Source organism: Rana temporaria, chromosome 7 (assembly GCF_905171775.1).
Source record: "Rana temporaria chromosome 7, aRanTem1.1, whole genome shotgun sequence".
In the NCBI taxonomy this organism is placed as follows: Eukaryota; Metazoa; Chordata; class Amphibia; order Anura; family Ranidae; genus Rana; species Rana temporaria.
Genome location: NC_053495.1, coordinates 188,446,093 through 188,471,424, shown reverse-complemented (window position 1 = coordinate 188,471,424; position 25,332 = coordinate 188,446,093). Strand labels below are relative to the sequence as shown.

The 25,332-nt window shown below is 46.1% G+C and overlaps 1 protein-coding gene across 2 annotated transcripts in view; it reads left to right on the top strand.

Annotated features, from left to right (window-relative positions):
• Positions 1-20,194, top strand: part of ST6GALNAC5 (ST6 N-acetylgalactosaminide alpha-2,6-sialyltransferase 5) — a 200,774-nt gene extending 180,580 nt beyond the window's left edge. For both annotated transcript variants that reach the window (XM_040360669.1, XM_040360670.1), the window contains one exon: positions 19,075-20,194. In XM_040360669.1, coding sequence (XP_040216603.1) covers positions 19,075-19,306 — 232 coding nt within the window. In that variant the 3' untranslated portion in view covers positions 19,307-20,194. The remainder of the gene's footprint in view (positions 1-19,074) is intronic.
• Positions 20,195-25,332: the final 5,138 nt, after the last annotated feature.

Sequence of the window (25,332 nt, the reverse complement as noted above, 5' to 3'; positions counted from 1 at the left end):
TCTATTGTATTTTCCAATGTGTATCTAGACCCTCAAAAAGAAAGTGACGTTCACGCACCACCGGAAGTGATAAACCGTGTGTTTTGAACTATTAGGTCGGCTGAGAAGTGACACAAACCCTATGTCCACCGTGATGGGGTTTTTCTGGCATCTCTACCATTTTAATACGATATTACTGTGCCAGTTTGTGAGTATATTTTCATCGGGCTATGGCTTTAATAAAGGCTTTTAATTCATAATAGATGATATCACACTATTTGTAGTCTAATTTCTCCTAAATATTATCCGCTGGGGAATGTGCACTGATGGAATCTATTTGAACCCTGAGGTGGTTAACCGCCTGTTTGCCAAAACACGAGAGTGTGAGGCATTACTCTCTTTGTGGGTCCAGGTTAGAGAAAGCAACGTTTCTTGCAATGAATACAAAGCTTATTCAGATTGGCTTCAGAGTCAGAGGTTGTGACATAATCAGCCCGCTACTCTGACTCAGAGGAAGATTTGAATTCATTGCTAGAATACATGTGCCCCAAAGGGCCCTTGAGAAAGTCATGTGCCTGTGACGCAACACATCGGGAGGAGCCAGGTTATGTGACTTCCGGTTGCAGCCAAGACCAGAAGTTCCGATTCTTCAACTATCTCACCTTGCATGATTCAGCTGTCTGTTACACTCACTGTTGAGTGTATTTTTAAATGTAAATTGCTACTATTTTTTATAGATTTTACAAGAAATACTACACTATATGGATCGTTTTCATTATTGCATATAGTGGCAAATGGAGGGGAGAACCTGTGAGCAGTGCCGGCCCAAGACATGGTGCTGCCTGGGACCAAGAATGAAATGCTGCCCCCCCGTGCTTTACCTTTGTTTTAGCTGTACTTTTCGGCTGCCAGCGGGGAGCTTTGGTGGTGCGGTTACAGCGGGGCTCTCTCTCTGGTGGTGCGGGTACAGAGTGACTCCCTTTCTGGTTGGTGCGGGTACAGCGTGGCTCTCTGGTTGGTGCTGGTACAGCGTGGCTCTCTGGTAGGTGCGGGTACAGCGTGACTCTCTGGTTGGTGCGGGTACAGCGTGGCTCTCTGGTGGTGTGGGTACAGCGTGGCTCTTTCTGGCTTCCCCCAGCATGAGCATAGTATTCTCTTTTTTCCTTTTGTAACCCCCCCCCCCCAGCAGAATGCTTGCATGCTGGGGGCTTTTCGGGTGAGATATACAGTACAGACAGCCCGCGGTTCTCCTCTCCCTGTCACAGCGCCGCTGCCGAGTTCCCTGGTAAATGAAGCAGCAGCGCTGTGACAGGGAGAGGAAAGCTGCGGGCTGTCTGTACTGTATATCTCCCCCGATTGCCCCCTCTCCCTCTCTGTCACCGGGGCCGGCCACAGCCGCACAGGCAGCTCTCTCACGCAGGAGATGGAAGAGGTGGGCGGACCAATTGATTGGCGCCGAGGCTGATATTTATATATTTTTTGGTATTTTTTTTTTTATATATTGAATTGAAATGATACTATTTTTAATGTATTTTATGACCATTTTCTAATACATTGCTTAGTGGTTTAGTTGGATTTGGTGCCACACCACTTACCCCATTTTAACTATGTAAAGTGTATCAAAATCTGGAGTTTGGCTTTAAGTACCCACCACTAAATTTTTAGAGCAGGCCCTCCCACTGTAAGCCTGATTCCAGCTTTTAGCCATTGTGTGACAAAGACAAATCTCAGGTAATTACACTAGCTGAACTGAAAAATTATTTCATTAATCTTGATAGACTGCATAAGTAAACTAAATTGTGCCTTTATGTATCTGCCTGGAGTTCTTAAAAAATACATTCAAAAGACTCCAAAGAGAACATCGCCTCCAAATGACATTTATCAAAGGGCTCGATCAATAAAATGCTTATTACATTTCCCAGAAAAGCCATTATAGCAGCATCTAAATACCCAACTCCGTTCTCTATATAACTTGCACTGCACTCTTCACCAAGGCTGGGCTCCCATCAAATGCAGGCTGTGTAATCATTGTCCTCCGCGCACCATGCCATTGTGAGCTCTGTATTAATCCTTATTTAGAATAATACCCGGCCAGGATTAGAACACTTTAATGGTTGTCAAGCATAAGTATTAATTAGGAGAGGAGCGGCTGAGCATAATCGCTGCCATGGAACTAAATGGACATCTTATCTTCTCATACAAAGGACGTCTCAAAGGTATGAAGAGTAATATTATAGAGTCAATGAACCAGGCGATGACCAACAGTGATGAGAATCAAATAGATTCACATATTACATAGCCATCATTAGTGCATCTATCTGAAGCATAAGAATTTTACTGAACCTGTGTCTAGAATAAAATTTCGAATGCAATTGGGTTTATTTTTAACTCTCTCTCGTGATTGGTGGTAAGCTTGTGTTCTAGTTACGTTTCTTCTGCTGGTGAAACAAGTGCTGGGCAAGGTGTTTAGTTAGTATATAGTTAAAGTATACAGTATGTAAAGCCAATCACTTATGTCATATAAGCTTTATTATATTGTCATTTGAAAATCTTAAACTAGTGATCCTACCATGAGGGTCCTTGTTCACGCACTTCCTGTTATGGGGTAACTGCTCTGTTCCTGCCCATATGTTGTGCTCCTGCATTGCCACATGGGCTTTTTCTGGAGACATTACACAGGAAACCTGCCCTGAGCCATGCCATGCAACCACCACTAATGTGCATATAGACAGGAAGTGTTGCAACAAAGGATGACATTACGTTGAAAACAAGTATGGCAACTGTTTATGATACACCGTACTTTAGAAGGGACTTTTATTGTCCACTTTCCTTTAAAACTGGATTCCGGGTATGGATATTTTTCCATGGTTACATTGGACCATCTTGGACCATTGTAAGTACTGTACGTGATTGCGAGAGTGGCTGCCCTGCTACATACTTAGAGGTTGGTTACTGGAGGTTGCCTGTTCAGCATGGGTGCCATTCAGAGAACACTTTCCATTTTCACAATGCATGCAAAATGTTCTCTAATTGGACAAGGTGGAGTTCGTGACATCACCACCCTGCCTCTCCACCTCATCCAATCAGAAAATACTTTTCATTCTTTGAGAAATTGCAAAGTCTTGTCTGAATGGAGCCCGCACTGAACAAGTGACTTCCTGTGTTCACAAGGCAGCAGGACAAGCCACTTGACACGGGACCTGGACGCTAGTGGAGGTCACTGGAGTTGTGGTGCCTACAACAGTGATTTCCAGTTCCAAGGGCATATCACAGGTATGGCACATACTTGCACTGGTCAAAGCATGCAACTACCGTATTTATCGGGGTATACCGCGTGCCGGTGTATAACGCGCACCCCAAGCTGAGAAGGGAAGTTTTTGAAAAAACTTACTTTTTGGATGCCCAGCCTTGTTGGTGTCCGTCTGCTGTCGGCGTCCAGCGGCGCCTTGTCCGGTGAATGGTACTCGTTGGAAATCATGGGGTACGACTTTGTCATGCGACTTTGCAGTCCCAAGTCGCAGAACAAGTTGCATGAGTGTAAAAGGGGCCTAAGCATGTCTGGCTGCATCAGTTAGATGTTACAAGAAGACCAGCATAAAATTTCCCCGACAGTTTGGACATGTAGAAATCATTTTTAGGTGTTGCCTTCAACATTTTCTGACTTAAAGCTTGTCGTTAAACACTATGAATTCATTACAAGTGAAAAAAGATGTGTTGAGTATGTCTACTGATTAGAATTCCATTCTCGAATCTCTCCGTGTGAATAGACTCTAAGTCTGTCTTAATATTCTGCTATATGCCTGACTGGCTATATATTCATCACTGGCTCCTAATATTGATTCAGGATGTAAATTTTTAGGTTCCGGATTATGATTGCAGCTCAATATTATTATACAGTTCGTCAGTTCGACTTTTGAAGGCGTGTGTATCAATATATCTTATATCCCCGAGGAAATGAATTTGCTATGTCGTTTTTTTTTTTCTTTTCTTTTAGATATAGATTGGATATTATTTGTCTCTGACTATTCTTTTCTGTTTAATCTGATTTATCAGCAAAAGGAAAGACAATGCATGCCGGGGACCAAAAATCAATGCTTAGAATTGTAGAGATAATTAAAAAGTCAAGAACACAAAATTTATACATTTTTCTTATGCATAAAATACAATTTTAAAACGATTTCATCATTTAGAGATAGATATAAGGTCATACACCCAACAAAAAAACATTCAAGCTGGATTCACACACATAATTACACGCTCTCAGGAAGCCTGTTCATTTTAAATTCACTGTCAATACAGGTTATCTCACACCTGCACTTTTTTTTTTAACGCAGAGCTCTACAACGCACAGAGTTGGAATATGACTGTGCTTCTTAATGCCAGTATTGCCCCATAGGTCTATTTATCTGTTAATTGGTGGAGGAATATTAAAGAAGCAGAAGGAGGGGTGGAGGAAGCATTGATCACAGAATGGGTGCAGGAAGATCCCTCCACTGCAGGTCCTAAAGTACAGCTTCCTCTCCAGTAAGGAGAACATTAAAGGTGGCTTTACATGGATCAAAATCTGACCAGTTTAGTTGGATGAATTTTGGTCCATGTAAGGGCAGGCTGATTGTACACCACAGTAGTGACATCACCAAATCTCACTCCTAGTCTTGTGAGACTAGCGGTCAAAGGCAAAGTGCCTTGGGTGATCTCATACTGCAGGTCCTCAGGTTCAGCTTCTACTTCATTAAGAACAGTAAGCAACACCATATGTTGTAATAGGCTCTCTTTAACCACTTGCTTACTGGGCACTTAAAGCGGAGGTCCACCCTAAAAAAAGAAAAAAAAAATAGCCAAAAAGGCTAAAAATAAATAAATAAATAATTATACTATATACAATATATATATATATATATATATATATATATATATATATATATATATATATATATATGTATATACTTATACTATAATTATACCAAAAATGGCTGTTACTAGGCAGATCATCCTAATCTGCCTCTTCCTCGTCCGCAATGAGGTTCTGTGTTCTCCTCGCGTTGCCTGTGGGAAATGGAGGAGCGCTGCCTTCTGGGACACCCAGGATGGTGTGCCCATTCACTCGCGCATGTGCAGTAGGAAACGGGCAGTGAAGCCACAAGGCTTCACTGCCTGTTTGCCTTAGTGAGGATGGCGGTGCCGGGATCCGGTCCGAGGGACGGATCGGCCTTCGGGCGGGCCGAGATCGCGGGCAACCTGGACAGGTAAGTGTGCTTATTAAAAGTCAGCAGCTACAGTGTTTGTAGCTGCTGGATTTAAAAAAAATGTTTTTACTGCCGGACCTTCGCTTTAAACCCCCCTCCTGCCCAGACCAATTTTCAGCGCTGTCGCACTTTGAATGACAATTGTGCGGTCATACAACACTGTACCCAAATTACATTTTTATAATTTTTTCCCACAAATGGAGCTTTCTTTTGGTGGTATTCGATCACCTCTGCGGTTTTTATTTTTTGTTATACAATTTTGCAAACAGGTAATTTTTCTCCTTTATTGATGTACGCTGATGAGGCTGCACTGATGGGCACCAATGGGCTGAACTGATAAGGTGGCACTGGTGGGCACTGATAGGCGGCACTGAGAAGTGGCACTGATGGGTGGCACTGAAGGGCATTGATAGGTGGCACTGGTGGGCACTGATGGGTGGCAATAATGGGCACTGATGGGCAGCACTGCTAGGTGGCACTGATTGGCACCAATGGTGGTGGGCATTGATAGGTGGCACTGGTGGATAGCACTGGCAGGGGGTTTAAATTGGCAGACATGAGGCAGATGTGCCTCCTTCCTCTTCAGGACCAATGTCCCTTGCACCTAAGCCGGTGATTGGCGACAGAAACAGCCGACAACGTGAGCTTTGTTGACAGCTGATCATGTGGTAAGGGGCTGGGACCGGCCCCTTACTCGGATCTGTCATCACCCGAGTCTCAGTGACTTGGGTGATCACAGCGTGTGCCGCGAAGGGGAGGATGTCTATTGACGTCCTCCCGGCAAAGCAGGTCTTCGCTGTAGCCGTCATTTGGCTATAGCGCGGATGGGAAGTGGTTAAAAGAGAAGTTAGGGATTTTTTTTTCTAAGAATTATACTTACTTAGGTGGATACAGCATTGGTCGGATGCTGCATCTGGACCCCGCTGGCTCTAAAGCCTCATACACATGCACGGTTTTCTCGGCAAGAAAGCTGCTGGGAGAGCTTTTTGCAGAGAAACCCCATCTTGTGTATGCTTACCTGGCCCTGGTAAGCCCGCGCATGCTCGATAGCATACAAGGCATAGTGTAGGGTGTAGCAAGATGGCGGCGACGGCATTGAATGTGACAAGCGCATGTTCGTCATAGTCGATGACATCACCGCGTTCTTGCCATTCAAAAGAACGGTGGTTCTTTTGAATGGCCCGTGTGTACACGCGTGAGCAAGAAAGCTTGCCAGGAATCTCGTCAGGAAAACCAACGTTTTTTTCCTGACGAGATTCCCGGCCGTGTGTACAGGGCTTTAGACCGAGAACCGAGCTATCGAACACCACTGATTGCTTGGTTTTCAGAGCTTCGTGAGTTAGAGAGCTGGGGGTGAAGAAATGGCAGTACAGTGATCTTCTAAATGAATTGCTGTGCGGAGGGGGTTGCGTGTTAACCCAAATCTGATCATTGGAGAACAGGTAAGCTGTGATCCCATCACAGCCATAAAACTGTCCATGCTGGGGTGGATGTACTCTCATGCCTTGCATTGTCAGTTTGAAATAGGAACGCAAGGGGACTGGCAGGATCACCAGGTATTTCACACAAAGGAAGCAATACAAAGAGAACCGGATACCTTTACATACAAGTACATGGTACGGCAGGCACAGATCAGGAATATGAAATGTTGGGGGTAACATTCTTTAACCACTTGCTGACCAGCCGCCGTCGTTATACGAGGTCCTGTCATGCTTTTTTTCTGTTACAAGGGCACCTAATTGTTCATTCACAAACTGAAGTAGTAAACATAGTTTGCTATACTTCAGTTATGAATAAGTGAGTGGTGGCTGCAAAAAAAACACAAATGCTCTCAAATGAGCTGGCTGGCAATTTATTGAAAAAGTGATTAAAACAATACAAGATAATAAATTGTTAGATTGCAATGTTACCACACTGACTGTGGGGCTGGCTTGGGCACTGATGGATCAGCGAGTCAGACCAGGGAATCCAAACAGGGGACACTGACCATGGATGCCGCAATGCAAAACAAACTGCATCGTATTTTACGCTGGACCCGCCGGCATGGATGGATGGCGTCAGTGGAGCTGATGGTGGAGCCGTATAGCCCACATTGTCCAGAGGAAAGGTGCTGTGGTGGGCGCCGTGGTGGGAGGCGTCACTGGAGTTCTGGATGGAACCGAGGTGTCCTAGAAGGAAAACAGCCGCTGCCAGAATGGAATGCAAACATTCATGTTGCCGTGACCGTCACGGCAACAGGGACGTTTGCGTTCCACGCTGGCCCCGGCTGTTTGTTTGCATTAAGGTGAAAAACATTTTATATTTCTCGGTCCTCCCCCTTCCCTGTGTGAAGGGTAAGAAAGGGGAGATAAGACCCAGTGCCGTGCACGGCTTCATCTTTTTCCCCTCTCTTTCTCTTCACACAGCGCCATTCGCTCTTGCTTCCGTCAATCAAATGCAATGAAGAGGAAGTGGGGGCGAGGCTATACCCCTCTGTGTGTCTATGAAGCGTGGCTCCATAGACACACATAGCTCGGGAACTAGCAGACACCATGGCCCAGATTCACAGAGAGCAAGGCACACATTACGCCGCCGTAGAGCAAACACTGTATGCCACGCCAACGTAGCGCGGAGAGGCAAGCATTGCATTCAGCAAGCCAGTGTTCCCAACGCTGCGCCAGTGTGGCGTGGGTTTCGAAGGCGCACGCCGGCGTAGGTGGAAGTGGGCGTGACCCCATGCAAATGAGGCGTGACCCCATGCAAATGATGGGCCAAGCGCCAGACAGGTACGTATCAAGAACTGCGCATGCGCCGTGACGTGGACGCATGCACAGCACCCCCCTGCGCCTGCTCACAACCACGCCGGCACAACTGCCTAAGCTACGCAGGATCACCGCGTACACTGTGAACATAACGTACGCCCAGCCAGACACACGTCCAACGCACAATACGCCGCCTTGTGTTCCCTGGTGCAGACCTGTGCATGTCTGTTGCCGGGTTGCACCTCATTTATGGGGAATAACTTTACGCCGGACGTACAACTCACGCGCATCTCGCGTAGCATGCGCCGGGCACACGCACGTTCGTGAATCGGCGTATTTCCCTCATTTGCATGTTTGAATGGCTAATCAATGGGAGCAGCACCATGCGCCCAGCCCATATGTGCGCCCAACCTACGCCGGCGTGTGCAAGCTACGTCGGCGGGATGTAGCCTGTTTTTAGGCGCATGTTGGTTCGTGGGTCTGCCGCACACATCCCCCGGCTCACATTTGCCCTTACGTAGGCGTAACTAGTTATACGTCGGCATAAGTGCTTTGTGAATCTGGGCCCATGTGTCTTCATAGCAAATGGCTTGCTATGGGGACACACAGAGGAGGAACCAAGATCACCAGCGGGAGACCCTAGAAAAGGAGGTTAGGGGGGCTGCTCTGTGCAATACCACTGCACAGAACAGGCAAGTATAACATGTTTGTTATTTTAATAAAAAAAAATCATACTTTAGTAATACTTAAATAAGGAAATAAAAATCGGTGTATACATTTTTGAAACAACAATACTTCCCCTCAGTAGTCAGATATATATTGAACAGCATCAAGGTTCCGTAAAATCTTCAAGGTCTTTGAATCCTCTGCTCCATTTATTGAACCTTTATGCTGCGTACAGAAAACTACTATATGTTATCTTTACAGTGCTGAATAAAAATCCTCAGTTTTCAAAGAATTTTACACTCATTCAATCTGTACACCGATGAAAAGTTTCTCAGGATAAAAAGACAATAAAAAGGTTATTCTTTTTAGATTGAATTCAAGATTTGACTGAGACAAGCTAATTTTCTGAATATGTTAATTCATACACGGCCTATTGTCAGGGAATGGCAGGAAACATAAATAGAAATACTACTTACGGATTTTTACAAATATACCAACTTTGCAGATTCTGCAAAAGATTGGTTACACGTGGAACAGACTTAGGATGTCCCATCTACCCAACAGGACATGATCATATTATATTCCTTAACATTCTATACATAGAAAGCTGCTACTCTAAATGACAATGGACATGATTACAATATAATTCTATAACACGCTATACATAAAACACTACGGGGCAGATCCTCAAAAGGGATACGCCGGCGTATCTACTGATACGCCGTCGTATCCCTGTTTCTATCTATGGAACTGATCCACAGAATCAGTTTCACATAGATAGGGAGAAGATCCGACATGTGTAAAGGACTTACACTGTCGGATCTTAGGATGCAGTACCGCAGCCGCCGCTGGGGGCATTTCTCTTCAAAATGCTGCTTCGGGTATGCAAATTAGCACTTACGGAGATCCACAAAGCTTTTACGCTTCGTTTTTTCTCCGTAAGTATTAGTTTGCCGTCGCAATATTAGAGCTACTTTTACAAGGCCTAAATTGTTTAGGCCTTGTAAGAGTAGACCCTTCTATCCCGCGTCGCCGTCTTTTTTTTTTCTAATTTTTTTTTTTCCCGTCGCAACTCGTATTTTTTTTTTACGCCCGTCGCGATTCTCAAAACCCGGCGCAACGTAAAACCGCGCAAAGCACGTCGGGAAAATGACGTCGTGAGCATGCGCAGTACGGCCGGCGCGGGAGCGCGCCTAATTTAAATGGGACTCGCCCCATTAAATTAGGAACGCCTTGTGCCGACCGGATTTAAGTTACACAGCCGAAAATTTCTAGGTAAGTGCTTTGTGGATCGGGCACTTAGATAGAAATTTTCCGGCGGTGTAACTTAAATTGAAAAAGTTACGTTGTGACGGGTTTTTGTGGATCTGGCCCTACATCTCTAACATGACTGACTACTGTACATTATCACAATATGATTTTAAAACCCTCTATATATAGAACATTGTACCTCCAAATGACAATAGACATGATTATAATATAATTCTATACCACGCTATATATTGAACACAACACCTCTAACATGATCAACTACTGTACATGATCATAATACAATTCTATAACTCTCGTTATCTAGACATCCAACTTGACCAAAATAAAATGTTATTCTCTAAACAGAACATTACGCCTCCAACATGACTAATCACTGTACATATTCATAAGATTTTTCTATGACACTATACATACTACCAGGCCCGGACTTGGACAAAAAATAGTCCCGGGCATTTATGACTGAGCAGCCCATGGCATATTTACTGGGAGGCACGGAGAGCATGGGGGTAGGGGGCAGAGAATGTGGGGGGTGGAGAACACGGGGGAGTGTGGAGAGCACTAGGGGGGATGAAGAGCACTATATAGGCCAGAGAGCACAGGGGGTGAAGAGCATGGTGAGCTGGAGAGCACAGGGGAGCTGGAGAGCACTGGGGGGGGGGGGGGCGAAGAGCACTGAGGGGGCAGGGCCCATGAGGGGCTGGAGAGCACAAGCAGGGGCAGAAAACACAATGGCGAAGAGCACGGGGGGGCGGTGTACACAGAGGGGCTGGAGAGCACAGAGGGGGTAGGAGAGCACAGAGGGGGTAGGAGAGCACAGAAGGGGCGTGGACCACGGGAGCTGGAGAGCACAAGCAGGTGCAGAGAACATGGGAGGCAAACAGCACAGGGGGATGAAGAGCACGGGGGTGGAGAGCACAGGGGGGCCAGAGAGCACAGGGCGGCCTGGAGAGCATGGGGGGTCTGGAGAGCGCAGGGAGGGGCTGGAGAGCACAGAGAGGGGCTGAAGAGCACAGGGAGGGGCTGGAGATTACTGATGAGCACAGGGGGTCTGAGAGTAAAGGGGTGCTGAAGAGCACAGGGGGGCTGGAGAGCCCTGGGAGGGGATGGAGAGTGCCAACGAGCACAGGGGGGGCCTGAGAGCACTGGGGGGGGCAGAGAGTAAAGGGGTGCTGAAGAACACAGGGGGTCTGAGAGCACAGGGGTGTCTGAAAGCACTGAAGGGGTGTGGACCACGGGGGGGCTGGAGATCACAAGCAGGGGCAGAGAACACAGGAGGCGAACAGCACAGGGGGGTGGAGAGCATGAGGGGCCTGAGAACACTGGGGGGGCTGGAGAGCACAGGGGGCCGGAGAGTTCAGGGGGCTGATGAGCACAGGGGGGCCTGAGAGCACTGGGAGAGCTGGGGAGCATTGGGGGGATGGAGAGCACTGGGGGGGCTGGAAAGCAGTGGAGGGCTGGAGTGCAGTGGAGATCACTAGGTGGGGGGCTGGAGTGCAGTGGTGGGAGTTGGAGATCGCTGGGGGGCTGGGGTGCAGTGCGGGGAGTTGGCGATCTGCCCAACAGCAGAAGTTGGCCACCTATTTGTTTATTGCTGCGAAGCGTACAATAGCAAGGGCCTGGAAGAAGCCTTCTGTCTCGTTTGCGGAGGTGAATAGTATGACTCTCATGATTAATGAAAAGATGTCTAGTATACTCCATGACTCCCACGCCAAGTTCCTCAAGGTTTGAGGCCTGTCAGATGATATAGATGATTTAAATTCTACACGCCCCCTAGCCGCGGAATTTGAATTCCGCCGGGGGATTTACGATCCGCCGGCGCAACTTTAGAGGCAAGTGCTTTCTGAATAAAGCACTTGCCTCAAAAACTTGCGCTGGCGGATCGTAAATCAGATCCGCTAACCTATCTGAATCTAGCCCAGAGGGTTCAAATCTGTATCTGGGTCCTCCAGTTCTCAGAGTCTGTGTTTTTCCCGGAGATGCGAATCCGAAGTAAAGCAATTTTAAGGCCCCGTACACACGACCGAGTTTCTCGGCAGAATTCAGCCAGAAACTCGGTCGGAGCTGGATTCTGCCGAGAAACTCGGTCGTGTGTACACTTTTCAGCGAGGAAGCCGACGAGGAACTCGTCGGGCCGAATAGAGAACATTTTCTCTATTTCCTCGTTGTTCAATGAGGAAAGTCGGCCCGCCGAGATCCTCGGCGGCTTCAACACTGAACTTGACGAGGAACTCGATGTGTTTGGCACGTCGAGTTCCTCGGACATGTGTACGGGGCCTCAAGGTTCCCCAGGTACACACTGACCAAAGAATAGAGACCACTTAAAGGGTCACTAAAGGAATTTTTTTTTTTAGCTAAATAGCTTCCTTTACCTTACTGTAGTCCTGGTTTCATGTCCTCATTGTTCGTTTTTGCTTTGATGTTGCTGTAAATCCTCTCTGTTCTGTACACTTCCTGGTTGTCTGTTTCCTGATCACCACAGTACTGGGAGATTTCTCACGGTGGTGACTAATCAAGGAGGTGTGATTACTGTGTGTAAACGAAACTGAATTGGTGCTGAGGAGTTTTAGACAAAGTATCACTGCTCTCTATTGGCTGACTGCCCTCTATTGGCTCTCTGTACATCAGAGAACCAGCAAACAACAGCAAAAAACAAAACTAAACTGCAGGCACATTATATGATTGGTTTTTATCTATTTTTAATCATTATTTAAAAAGAATCAGTTAACTATTATGTCTCTATACCCTGTAAACAGTAATTTCAGCTAAAAAAAATGTTTCCTTTACAACCTTTACAACCCCTTTAAAGGGGTTGTAAAGGTTCGTCTTTTATTTTCTAAATAGGTTCCTTTAAGGTAGTGCATTGTTAGTTCACTTATCTTTTCCTTCAATTTCCCCTTCTAAATGTTGTTTTTCTTTGTTTGAATTTCTCACTTCCTGTTTCTCCTCAGTAAGCTTTCCACCATCATCCGCAGTGGTGGAAAGTCATTTAGAACAGCTTACTGAACACCTTATTGAGGAGGAACAGGAAGTGAGGAATTCAGACAAAGAAAAAAAACATTTAGAAGGGAAATGGAAGGAAAAGGTAAGTGAACCAACAATGCACTAGCTTAAAGTAACCTATTTAGAAAATAAAAAGCGAACCTTTACAACCCCTTTAAATGCCAGGGCCATAGTCTTTAGGCAAGAGGCTAGCCTGCAGTTCCCTTCAAAAGCCACAGTGACAGTGGTTACCGTGATAATATATTCCGGAAAAGCTGTCAGGTATAAAATCGTCAGTGAAAAATCTTTAAATCTGTGCTTGCTCTTGTACTGTAAATTAAATTCTAAAGGTAAATAAATGGATGCGAACAGAGTTACAGCAAAGTCCATATTTTTGCTTGATCGATTATCACGCGTATATGTGAAAGGCCAACCGCATGCAGGACATTTTGTAAATGTAAAGTGTGTGCCTTCTATTTTGTGCTGACATAAGCAAAAACCTGTAACCACAACATTAATTTTACCAACATAAATTAATGCACTGCAAGAATAAGAATTTATTTTGTAGTCAAATGAGCTAATCCATTAAAAATGGAGGAGAAGAAAGAAGAGGCTTGGAGAAAAGCATTTTGGGCCAGACTCTCAGAAGAGTTACGCCGGAGTATCTACTGATACACCTGCGTAATTCGAATTTCCCGCCGGCGTATCATCGTTTTGGATTCACAAAACAAGATACGACGGATTTAGGCTAGGATCCGACTGGTGTAAATCACTTACACCGTCGGATCCTAAATGCAATACAACGCCGACCGCTAGGTGGCGTTTACGTTCAGGTCTCATTTGTTTATGCAAATGAGCCTGATACGTCGATTCCCGAACGAATTCGCGTCGCGTAGCCGTCGTTTGCGTAAGCGTAAGGTTACCCCTGCTATATGAGGGGTAACCTTACGCCAGTCCACCGTATGCCATGTTAAGTATGGCGTCAGGTCCGCGTCGTCTTTTCCCATCGGGTACGTCATTTTCCTAAGTCGTTCTTGAATACGACTTTACATCAATGACGCACACGTCGGCGTCATTGACGTTTTCGGTCGAGAACTGGAGCATGCGCACTGGGCTATTTTAAGCCCAGCGCATGCGCAGTTCGATCGGCACGGGGGCGCGCTTAATTTAAATACAAGCCGCCCCCTTGGAGTTACGCGGGGATACGCCGGGCCAATTACACTACGCCGCCGCAAATTACGGAGCAAGTGTTTGGGGAATACAGCACTTGCTCCTGTAAGTTGGGGCGGCGTAGTGCAAATAGCTTACGCGACGCCGCCGCAGGATCTACCAGAATCTGGCCCCCTGTCACATCCCATCGTTTTAATCTCCTGAAAAAAAAAATAGAGCACTGAATCAGGTTGCTAGGGGCAATAGCAATGGCATTCACAAATTGGTCTAATAGAGTGGGTCCAACTTTATCTTTTGGGTGGGTGCCACATAAGAGTCCTTCAAAGGATATTTGGGTGGACAAAGGCACTCACTGCTTTTTTACATTTCCTAGGAACTCCTGGGTGAGATCTTTCCAACTGAGTTCCCAAGTCTGTCGATCTACTCCAGGCAGCACAAAGTGCTAAGAATTCCAGGGATGAGATATGGTCAGAGCAGTTCCCAAGGGAAAAAAATGTATCTATGCTTAACCCAAATATCAGTTACACACGCAGTGATCTTTAAATTGAATTACCTTATTTAAAAGGATTAGTCCTCCCAAAATATGGTACTTGTATAGTTATAAGTGCCCCTGGCTTCTCATATGTCTCAAATACTGAGTTCTCTCAACTTCAGTTTCCAACATTACTCCCATATCACTGTCCAGAGAGCTTTGGGTGTTCCACCTTTGTGATTTCCTTGAGAGTCATAAACATTTGTAAGGTGGTTTGAATGTCCAGCATCCACCAAATGCTGAAAAAAATGCCTGAATTTAGTGGAAATGTACATTATTATTTTTTTCCTGTTTTGTTAACTTCCACCCACCGCTGTAATGCATATATGTGGCGGCATCGTCGGTGGGCCTTGACACCCCCCAGCCACCCCTTACAGTTCTTGGTCTCCGTTTGTGAGAAGGAGCCAGCTGGACAGGCTCTCAATCATGCAACCACTGTGAGAGCCGATCACATGAACAAGACAAAGTCTCCTACCTCCCTTCTGGTTAAGACTATCAATAAATGCTGTATTAAATGCAGTTTATAGTCACTATGAGGTTGATTTACTAAACCTGGAGAGTGCAAAATCTGGGGCCGCTCTGCCTAGAAACCAATCAGCTTCCAGGTTTTATTGTCAAGGCTTAATTGAACAAGCTGAAGTTAGAAGATGACTGGCTGCCATGCACAGCTGCACCAGATTTTTCACTCTCCAGTTTTAGTAAATCAAACCCTATGGGATTCATTTTCTGTATTCTTCAAGAAACCTGGTTGATCCAGCCAGTGGCGTAACCAGAGTTATGGGCGCCCGGGGCGAAAAAAAAATTTCGCCCCCCCCCTTATATAAACATCCATGTTTATATGTGCATAAACATGGGGGACTTAAACATTTGAGCTTTTTTTTTAAACTTTTTTTTATAGTTTTTTTACACTTGATGTCATTGCTATTATATAGGGAGATAAAAACCCCCCTATATAATAGCACAGGTACACTGACAGGTCCTCTTTATGGAGACATTAGGGGTCTCTAGGACCCCTAATGTCACCTGGGGACCCCAAAAGAAGCTGATGAAGCACAGATCTGCTTCTTCTCTCTGGCTATAGCAGTCAGATGACTGACAGGTGAATGCGGATGTAATACACGTCACTTCTGCATTCACAGCCTGGAGGGAGATCAGCAAGGAGGAACATGCTGGACTCCCTCCCATCTTACCTCCTGACACCCTCCTGAGCCGGTCCCGGGCCGCAGATGGGGCAGCGGATCCCGGGATTAAAGGTGAGGGGTCAGGAGGGGGGGTGGCTGCAGTACTGGAGGGGGGTAGGGGGGCACGCAGCCAGCACATATACACAATTGGCAGGCTATAGAGCCGCCGATCGTGTATAAGTGAAAGTTCAACTGGTAATGGCACTGACCCCCGACCCCTACACTGACACTGACCCCTGCACTGACCCCCGACCCCTACACTGACACCTACACTGACCCTGACCCCTGCACTAACCCAACACCTACACTGGCACTGACACTGACCCCTGCACTGACACTGACCCCTGCACTGACACTGACCCCTGCACTGACACTGACCCCTGCACTGACCCCTGCACTAACCCAACACCTACACTGACACCTACACTGACCCCTACACTGACCTGACCCCTGCACTGACACTGACCCAACACCTACACTGACACCTGCACTGACCCAACACCTACACTGACACTTACACCTACACCGACCTGACACCTGCACTGACCCCTGCACTGACACCTACACTGACACTGTCCCCTACACTGACACCTACACTGACCACTGACACTGACCCCTGCACTGACAAAGACCCCTGCACTGACACACTGACCCCTGCACTGACCCCCGACCCCTACACTGACACCTGACACCTACACTGACCCCTACACTGACACTGACCCCTGCACTAACCCAACACCTACACTGGCACTGACACTGACCCCTGCACTGACACTGACCCCTGCACTGACACTGACCCCTGCACTGACACTGACCCCTGCACTGACACCTACACTGACCTGACCCCTGCACTGACACTGACCCAACACCTACACTGACACTGACCCCTGCACTGACCCAACACCTACACTGACACTTACACCGACCTGACACCTGCACTGACCCCTGCACTGACACCTACACTGACACTGTCCCCTACACTGACACCTACACTGACCACTGACACTGACCCCTGCACTGACAAAGACCCCTGCACTGACACACAGACCCCTGCACTGACACACAGACCCCTGCACTGACACACAGACCCCTGCACTGACACACAGACCCCTGCACTGACACACAGACCCCTGCACTGACACACAGACCCCTGCACTGACACACTGACCCCTGCACTGACACACTGACCCCTGCACTGACCCCTGCACTGACACACTGACCCCTGCACGGACACACTGACCCCTGCACTGACCGCTGCACTGACACACTGACCGCTGCACTGACACACTGACCGCTGCACTGACACACTGACCGCTGCACTGACACACTGACCGCTGCACTGACACACTGACCGCTGCACTGACACACTGACCCCTGCACTGACACACTGACCCACCTAACTCCTACAGTAGAAATCCATCCTCTGAATCCTCCTTACCTGTGTTGCTCTTCTCCAGGACTCTCCTCAGGACGGACAGGACCCCAGCACTGGATGTGCAGAAGTGCTTCGGACCGTCGGACGGAGTCCCGACTCTCTTCCCCGCCGGCCGCCAGCACCATCCACCCGCAGCCCGCTCCATGCGGCAACTGCCTCCACACAGTGGAGCACCAGAGCGGAGGGGAAGACGGCGCCGGCGGCTCACACTTTCCATACCTGCCGCCGCCATTTTCAGACTTTCCCGGCGCTCTGCGATTGGACGTATGGCGGTCATGTGCGGAGGCGGGACTTCCAGCCCCACTCCTCACATGACCCCCATATGCCCAATCACAGGGCGCTGGACATTACACATGGTGGCCGCTGGCCGCTCCGGACATCCCGTGTCTCGGTGACACGGGAAACTAAAATTAGCCGGAGGCACGGAAAGTCGCCCCCCTAAATGTCGCGCCCGGTGCCACAGCACCCCCTGCCCCCCCCCTTCCTACGCCAGTGGATCCAGCTGCTCTCTATCTCCCCCTTCTATCCAAGTCCCCAATTCATCTAGAGATTTTGCAGAGCAGTGTTGGTAGCTCTGCACATGCTCAGTTTTCAGTGAGTTTTTATGCTGAGCATTTCCCCCCTATCACATCTGAGCAGCCCATGTGACTATAGAGTCATGTGGGTGTATACACAGTGGTAAATGCCAGTCCACTCCCTCACTCCTCCCATGCCCACTAACCAGCTAAACACAATAGGGGTGGGATATTACATCTTGATTGATAGAAGATTTACCTCCCTCTTATTCTAAGACACAGGCTGGAGGGGCGTGATACAGCCTGTGACTGGCAAAAATCCACCCACTCCATGGTATTGCCAAAAAATAATAACAATTTGATTTCAAATATATATTTGTATGACAATTTAAAAGTTTATTGGTATTATTTATTTTTACTCAGTATTCCAAAGGCTGTCCTTTTATTTTATTTATATTTCGATAATGTGACCAGCAGCAGTGGACTAGAAGCTCCTCCTAATTATGTTTCCTTGCAGACAGGCTGGGAAAGAACTGGGTCATGTGATAGCTGTATATTGATTAGGAAAAGGGTACTTCGATTTTCTTTTTAATTAAAATGATTACAGTGTCATCATCCACCTACAGAAATAGAACGGTCAATGTAAATTAAACTCTCTGTGTTTAGTGCAAGAGAGGAGAGATTGAGCACACTGGAAGCTATAATTTCCAAAACCCAATTAGTAAAAACAGTCACATAGGGGAGAGTCCAAAGTGCTAGCTAGGTGGCAGCTGCTGTGAAGGAGCTAGAAGTAACTCTGCAGGGAAGACAAGAAAAGAAGCAGCACCATCTAGGTGTAGCAGTATAAACGCTGTAATGGCCACAATAAGTAAACAACTCACAGGATTGTGGTAGGTAATGCTTGTCAGGTTGATAATCCATGTTGGAAGTTGGTATTTATGTGCAACCAAGTCTGCTGTGGCCTCAGTCCGACTCTGTTACTCGGCTGCACATCAATACCAACTTCCATCATGGCTCCCTCCTAGCCTGAGGAAGGAGCAGGTATTTGTGCCACGCCCACCACTAGCGACATACATGATGCCGGCTCGACCTCTGTCCCTCCAGGATCCTCCGGCCACCCACAGCGGGGACTATTATCAACGACGAGCATTACCTACCACGATCCTGTGAAGTTATTTACTTATTGTGACCATTAAAGCTTTTATACTGCTACACTTAGATGGTGCTACTTCTTTACTATGTGTTTAGGATGACTTTAAATGGCCACTGACAGGTGGCAGAAAAAGGTTACTTATAAACAAGTTAGTTTAGTTTTGAGCATCATCAAAATAAAATGTTGTTTTCTTTCTTGTTCACAGGTCTCCCAACCACACGACGGTGCCCTACCATTATTATGAACTGATGGGACCAGACGAGTGTACAATGTACATCTCTCACGAGCGAGGCAGAAAAGGAAGTCACCATCGCTTCATCACAGAGAAAAAAGTTTTTGCCAACTGGGCACGGACCTTTAATATCAACTTTTTCCAACCAGACTGGAAACCGGAGGCACACAATGGAAAACACTTACTTGGGAAACCAATGTTCTAAACAGAGGGAGACTCATGATAGACGCCATTTGGTCTCCAGTAGTATCTGTCATAAGACCTTTCCTATCAATGAACTAGGAAATAGAGGTGCTCCAGGTTAATAGCGCATTCATAGCCTGAAAAAATTGGTTATCCTTTTAGTATGTCTACTACAGTTCTTTACAGGTGTTGGCTGCACATTGAAGAAGCTTTCCAAGAAAGAGTCAAACTCTCTCCAGTTACACACAAAGGTTCTACTGTGTACAATTCTTTTAATATTAACTTTCACAGAAAAAGATAAAACTTGGTGAGTCCGAGCCCTTTTCTGGAATCATCTATGGATTGGTTATTTTAAAAGACAAGTTCACTTTTAACCTAAAATCGATTAATTCACTCTACCCAGCCACCTAATGTAGAACCCCCCACTCTGATGCGTATGCACCTCTCTGTGACAGTGGTGGACTCCTCCAGTGTTTAGTGTTTTTGGCCTGACATGCTTTAAGAGTAGAGATGTTACAAGTATGGCCCCATTCAAGTCTAGAGGGAGTCAATGCTTAGGCATACGCAGCAACACAGTAGATTTTAGGTCAAGGCACTAAACACCAGAGGAGACCATCACCACCATGAAGAGGTAAGTAAAAATCTGAAATGGGGGGCTCTAGATTGGATTGGGTCGCTGGGAAGGGTGGTTAATTATGTAAAAGCCTACAAGTCCTTTAACCTCTTTGAGCTCACAATCTGTCTTAACGTTGCCCACGATGCCACATGCTATAGACCTGATAATAACCATTCCCTCTGAGAACTGGAGGTTAAAGTTTGTGTGTCATTAGACAAAATTAGTCTTTCACCTTCAGGCTGCAGTGCCATCTATTTGATTGTGTAATCGTTAGATACAATTACAAAAAAAAAAGTTATAAATTAATTTAAAAAACAGAAAAAAAATCTTCTTGCACATTTGTCACCCTATACCCGTGTAGACATGAAAATTAGGCACACATTTACTAATAAATTAATCAATGCATGCTGACTAATTATGGCCAGTGGATCTAGGCATTAAAGGACAAAGCTGTTTTGGCCCTACTTCTCCTGCAGACCACAGGATTGCACTTAGTTCTGCACTCCTGTGACATGACCACTGTCGGCGGACATCTGAGGCGGTCCAGGTTTTGGAGAAATCCCACTTTAATGTTGGATGCTGCCGAGAGCCCAAGCCAGCCACTTCCACCCCCTGCATAGCCCAGTGATCCAGTAAATCCTGGAGGACAGAGCAGAGAGCCAATGACAGTCACTGGCACTCTGCTCACTGAAAACACAGAACTGAGCAATCAGCGGTCTGAGCGATAATTCTTGGTCTTATGCCTAGTACACACGAGCCGAATGATGGAAGACGACGGCCAGTTTTATTTAACTGGGCGACGCCTCCCGTCATTCGGTCTGTGTGTATGTCAGCCGGTTCCGACAGAAGCCAGTCATTTGGCAGGATTCTGTCAGACGAGCATGCTGGAAAACCAGCAGCTGACCGGCTCATGATCAACAGTCTCAGCAAATGGCTAAGAGCGCTCACCGGAGTGTTCAGAACACAACAGCTCAGTGGGGGAGATCTCTGTACTAACATCGGATTGTTAATACAGCTGCTCCGAGCCAGAAACAAAAACAAACTATTAGTGTGCACCAGGTCTTAGAGGCAGCGGGGGACAGATGCAGCATCAGATTGATCATGCATTCAATTAGGTGGGTATGTGTGTTTGTTTTTGTAATTCCCAAACTCCTCTTTCAATGGCCTCCAGTCTCAAAAGAGTGGGCGATTTCTGTGAAGGGCTCAGAACTCACAAAGCCATTGGCTCGTCAAATGAAGTTAAAAAATGGGGGCTTTAACTCATGAACACAGAACTTCTTCATAGGAGTTTTAAAAACCCAAAAAGACTAAACAGTAAACCTAAGTGGAAAACCGAACAAGGACCGGATCCCTCGATTGATATAAATTAATACTGGATATTCCTTTGCTTCTACAGACTTATCGCTGCCACACCAGCTTAAGGATTTTTATAAAAATAACTGATTTCTATCTTCTAGCACTTTTGCAGCGATGCACAGTCGTCTTCTTTCAGTGTATGAAGAGTGTCTATTGGGTGTATGTATTGTTCGGAAAACAAAATTCTTTTTCATAATATATTTTGGCTAGTGACTGATTTTACTGTAAATAAATAGTGTAAAGTTTCTCAAAACCTGGCATCAGGAATATTTGAATCATGAAAAAAAATGATGTGAAGGTAAAGAAGGTTAATATTAGCAGTTAATTAAGCCATTTCTGGACAACTACACATGGTTCAGTTGACAAAACGCTGTACTGTATTGGAATTTCAGCAGTGATAAAACAGTGAGAAGGAGGAAGTCTGTCGTTAAGCCAACCAAACATCAAGATATATTTTTGCACGTTAAATGCACACATACTACGTAATGTGTACGTGCAACACTTACCATTTTTTTTTACCACCAAGTATCACAGTACCCCTGGGGAATGTCATCTTCTTTCTCCCTCACCAGGCCCGTGCCATCTTTGTCCAGGCACCATATCCAAGGTTTGCATCTACTTCCTGCACCAGAGATGTCATCTCAGAGATGATACAGTTATGTAACCCATGTGCCTGTGCATTAGCCTTTTTTGATTGATGCACACCTGGTCTTACACACCTGCCAGTCCCCTTGCAAACACTTAAGGCTTGTACACACGATCGGATATTCCGATAACTATTGTCCGATGGACGTGTTTTGTCAGATAATCGGACCGTCTGTATGCTCCATCCATTGTTGTCGAAATTTCTAACAAATGTTGGCTGTGCATGCTCTCAAATTTTCTGACAACAAATGTGGATTATCCCATTCTGTGTACACAAATCGGTCAGGCTAAAATCCAAAGTACAAACACGCATGCTTCGAACCAATGTTAAACATCAGACAATAGCAGAAGTTGCCCAAATGGTGGCAGTAAAGAGCTGAAAAAACACATAGTTTGGTGTATGTTGGCTGAAAATCTTTATGCAGAACAAGTTCACGGACAAGCTCTTCAGACAAAAATCCACGTATTTGTCCGATTAAAGTCCGATTCGTGTGTATGAGGCTTTAGAAGCACTAGAATGATAGAAAGAAAAGAGGGCGCACCAGCCTAGTGCATTGTCCCACGTGTTTATTTTGTATAAAAACTACTCACAAGCATGGAGATGGAAATACACCTAAACAGGCCACTTGTCTGGTGCTATACAGTCCTAGAACCAGCTATCTCCAGATTACAGGGGCCCCTACTGGCTGACACATTTCAAAGGTATACCTTCATCTTCCGGTATACCTTTGAAGCAGGTCAGCCAGTAGAGGCCCCTGCGTGGTCCCCCTGCAATCTAGAGATAGTGGATTCCAGGCCTGTATAGCCACAGACAAGTGGCCTGTTTAGGTGTATGTCCATCTCCAGCTTGTGAGTAGTTTTTATACAAAATAAACACTTGGGATAATGCACCAGGCTGGTGCGCCCTCTTTTCTTTCTGTCTTTCTAGTGATAATGAGGACACCCTCAGTCCTAGAGGGCAGCAATGCCAAATACAATATCCCTTGAGAAGTGGATCAACACTTATATGGGAGCTGGGATACCATACTTATGTGTAAAAGTATTTCTTCTACAATCACTCAGATGCATCCTCTTGTGTCTCTATACCTGCTAAATATCAATTCCAGGCAACCATAAATCAGTAGTATGTGGCGTGGAATACCCTTTCTTTTCCTTGGAGAGCAAGATTTGAATGTTTATTAGTCTAGGTGAGGTTTAAGGTAGCCATTTCCTCTATCTTGTCAAGTTCCTCCCTTCTGTATGGGCGGTCCCGTTTGCTTCCCTTTCTCAGTCATGCAGCCACCCACTTTCCAAACTTCATTGTGGGCAATGGATGTTTTTATTAAATAAGGTAAATGACAGCTGATAACACACTAACAATTCTAATTTCTTGTGTCTTTTTTGAACACACATATTAAACATTCACCATGCTGGAGGAAAAAAGTAAGTGAATCCTTGGAGTTATTAGCTGGTCAAATTTTTGGCAGCAATGACTTCAAGCAAGCACGTTTGGTAGCTCTAGATCAGACCTGCACAGCGTTCACAAGGAATTTTTAACTGATCCTCTTTACAAAATGGCTCCAGCTCAGACACATTTGTAGGATGCATGGTGTGAACAGCTCTCTTAAAGCGGAGGTTCACCCATAGAGAACACATTTTCCCCTTAGCTTCATGCTCGTTTTGTCTAGGGGAATCGGCTAGTTGTTTTAAATTATGACCTGTACTTACCGTTTACGAGATGCATCCTCTCCGTCGCTTCCGGGTATGGGCTGCGGGACTGGGCGTTCCTATCTTGATTGACAGTCTTCCGAGAGGCTTCCGACGGTCGCATCCATCGCGTCACGATTTTCCAAAAGAAGCCGAACGTCGTGCGCAGGCGCAGTATAGAGCCGCACCGACGTTCGGCTTCTTTCGGCTACGAGTGACGCGATGGATGCGACCGTCGGAAAGCCTCTCGGAAGACTGTCAATCAAGAAGGAACGCCCGCTCCCGAAGACCCATACCCGGAAGCCGACGGAGAAGATGCAACTCGAAAACGGTAAGTACGGCTCATATTTTAAAACAAATAGCGGATTCCCCTAGACAAAACGAGCATGGGGAAAAAAGAAAAAAAAACGAATTGGGTGAACTCCTGCTTTAAAGCATTTGTTAACCCCCCCCCCCCCCCAAAAAAAATCAGAAAAAAATAATCAGATCCTGTTCCCTTAAAGCATGTTATAGAGAACAGTGCTTTTGCTGTGGAATTTGGCCCCCCTGTAACACCTAAAAAAACTGGCTGATCCTGCCTGGCTATACCCTCCTCCCTGTAAACTGATCACGGTGTATCATGGCTGCTGAGCCCTGACACCATGGTCAGTTTACGTGCCTCCGTCATCCGCAGCCCTGCTCTCTGTCTCTTGTGTCCTCTCCCCTCCCTCCCTCTGCTTGTGTCAGCACCCGCCCCCTCCACTTCTGCTGCTTTCATATTTAGTTTTAAAAGCTCCCATGTTATATAATAAATATGCTAATCTGTACCGATAACACAGCGGCTCCCTGTAATCATGTGACTCCTCGGCTTACTCTCCTCCCTGACTTCAGTGGCAGTGCTTGGCCCGCCCACTGGAACGAGAGGAGGCACCTGAGCGCAGGAAGACGCTGTGTTATCGGTACAGATAAACATATTTATTATATAACACAGGCACAGGGGGAACCTAATGTTATAAGACAGAGGGGATGGGAGCTTTTTTTTATAAAAGTGGCTTAACAACCACTTTAAGGTCATTCTATAGCATCTCTATGGGGTTATGGTCTGGGCTCTGACTGGGACACTCCAAAAGGTGCATTTTATTTTTTCTGAAGCCAGCCTGTGGTGGATTTACTATGATGCTTTGGGTCATTGTCCTTCTGCATCATCCAACTTTCACTAAGATTCAGCCACCCTGACATTACCCTGTAGGTTACTTTGGTAAACTTGGGAATTCATTTTCCACTCGATGATGGTAAGTTGTCCAGCCGCTGGGGCAGTGAAGCAAGCTCAAATCATGATGTTCCCTCCACCATACTTCACTGTGCCCTTTTTTCACCACACATACTGCTGAGTATTTTTCCTTAAATCAACATTTTTATCAGTCCACAAACCTTTTTCCCAGTAGCACTGCAGTTTGACAAGGTACACTTTGGCAAACTTCAGGAATGCAGCAATGTTTTTTTTTTGTGAGCAGCGGCTTCCTCCGTGGTGCTCTGCTATGGACACCATGCCTGTTTAAAGACTTATATGATAGACTTATGAACAGGGATGCTTTCTAGTTCCAGTGACGTCTTCAAGCCTTCAGGTTTTATTCGTAGATTGTTCGTTACCTCAATGAGAAATCTGCATTGTGCCTTGGAAGTACTCTTGCCTGGGCAACCACTTCTAGAAAGAGTAACCGCAGTACTAAACTGACTCTATTTATTAACAAAATATCAAACGGTCA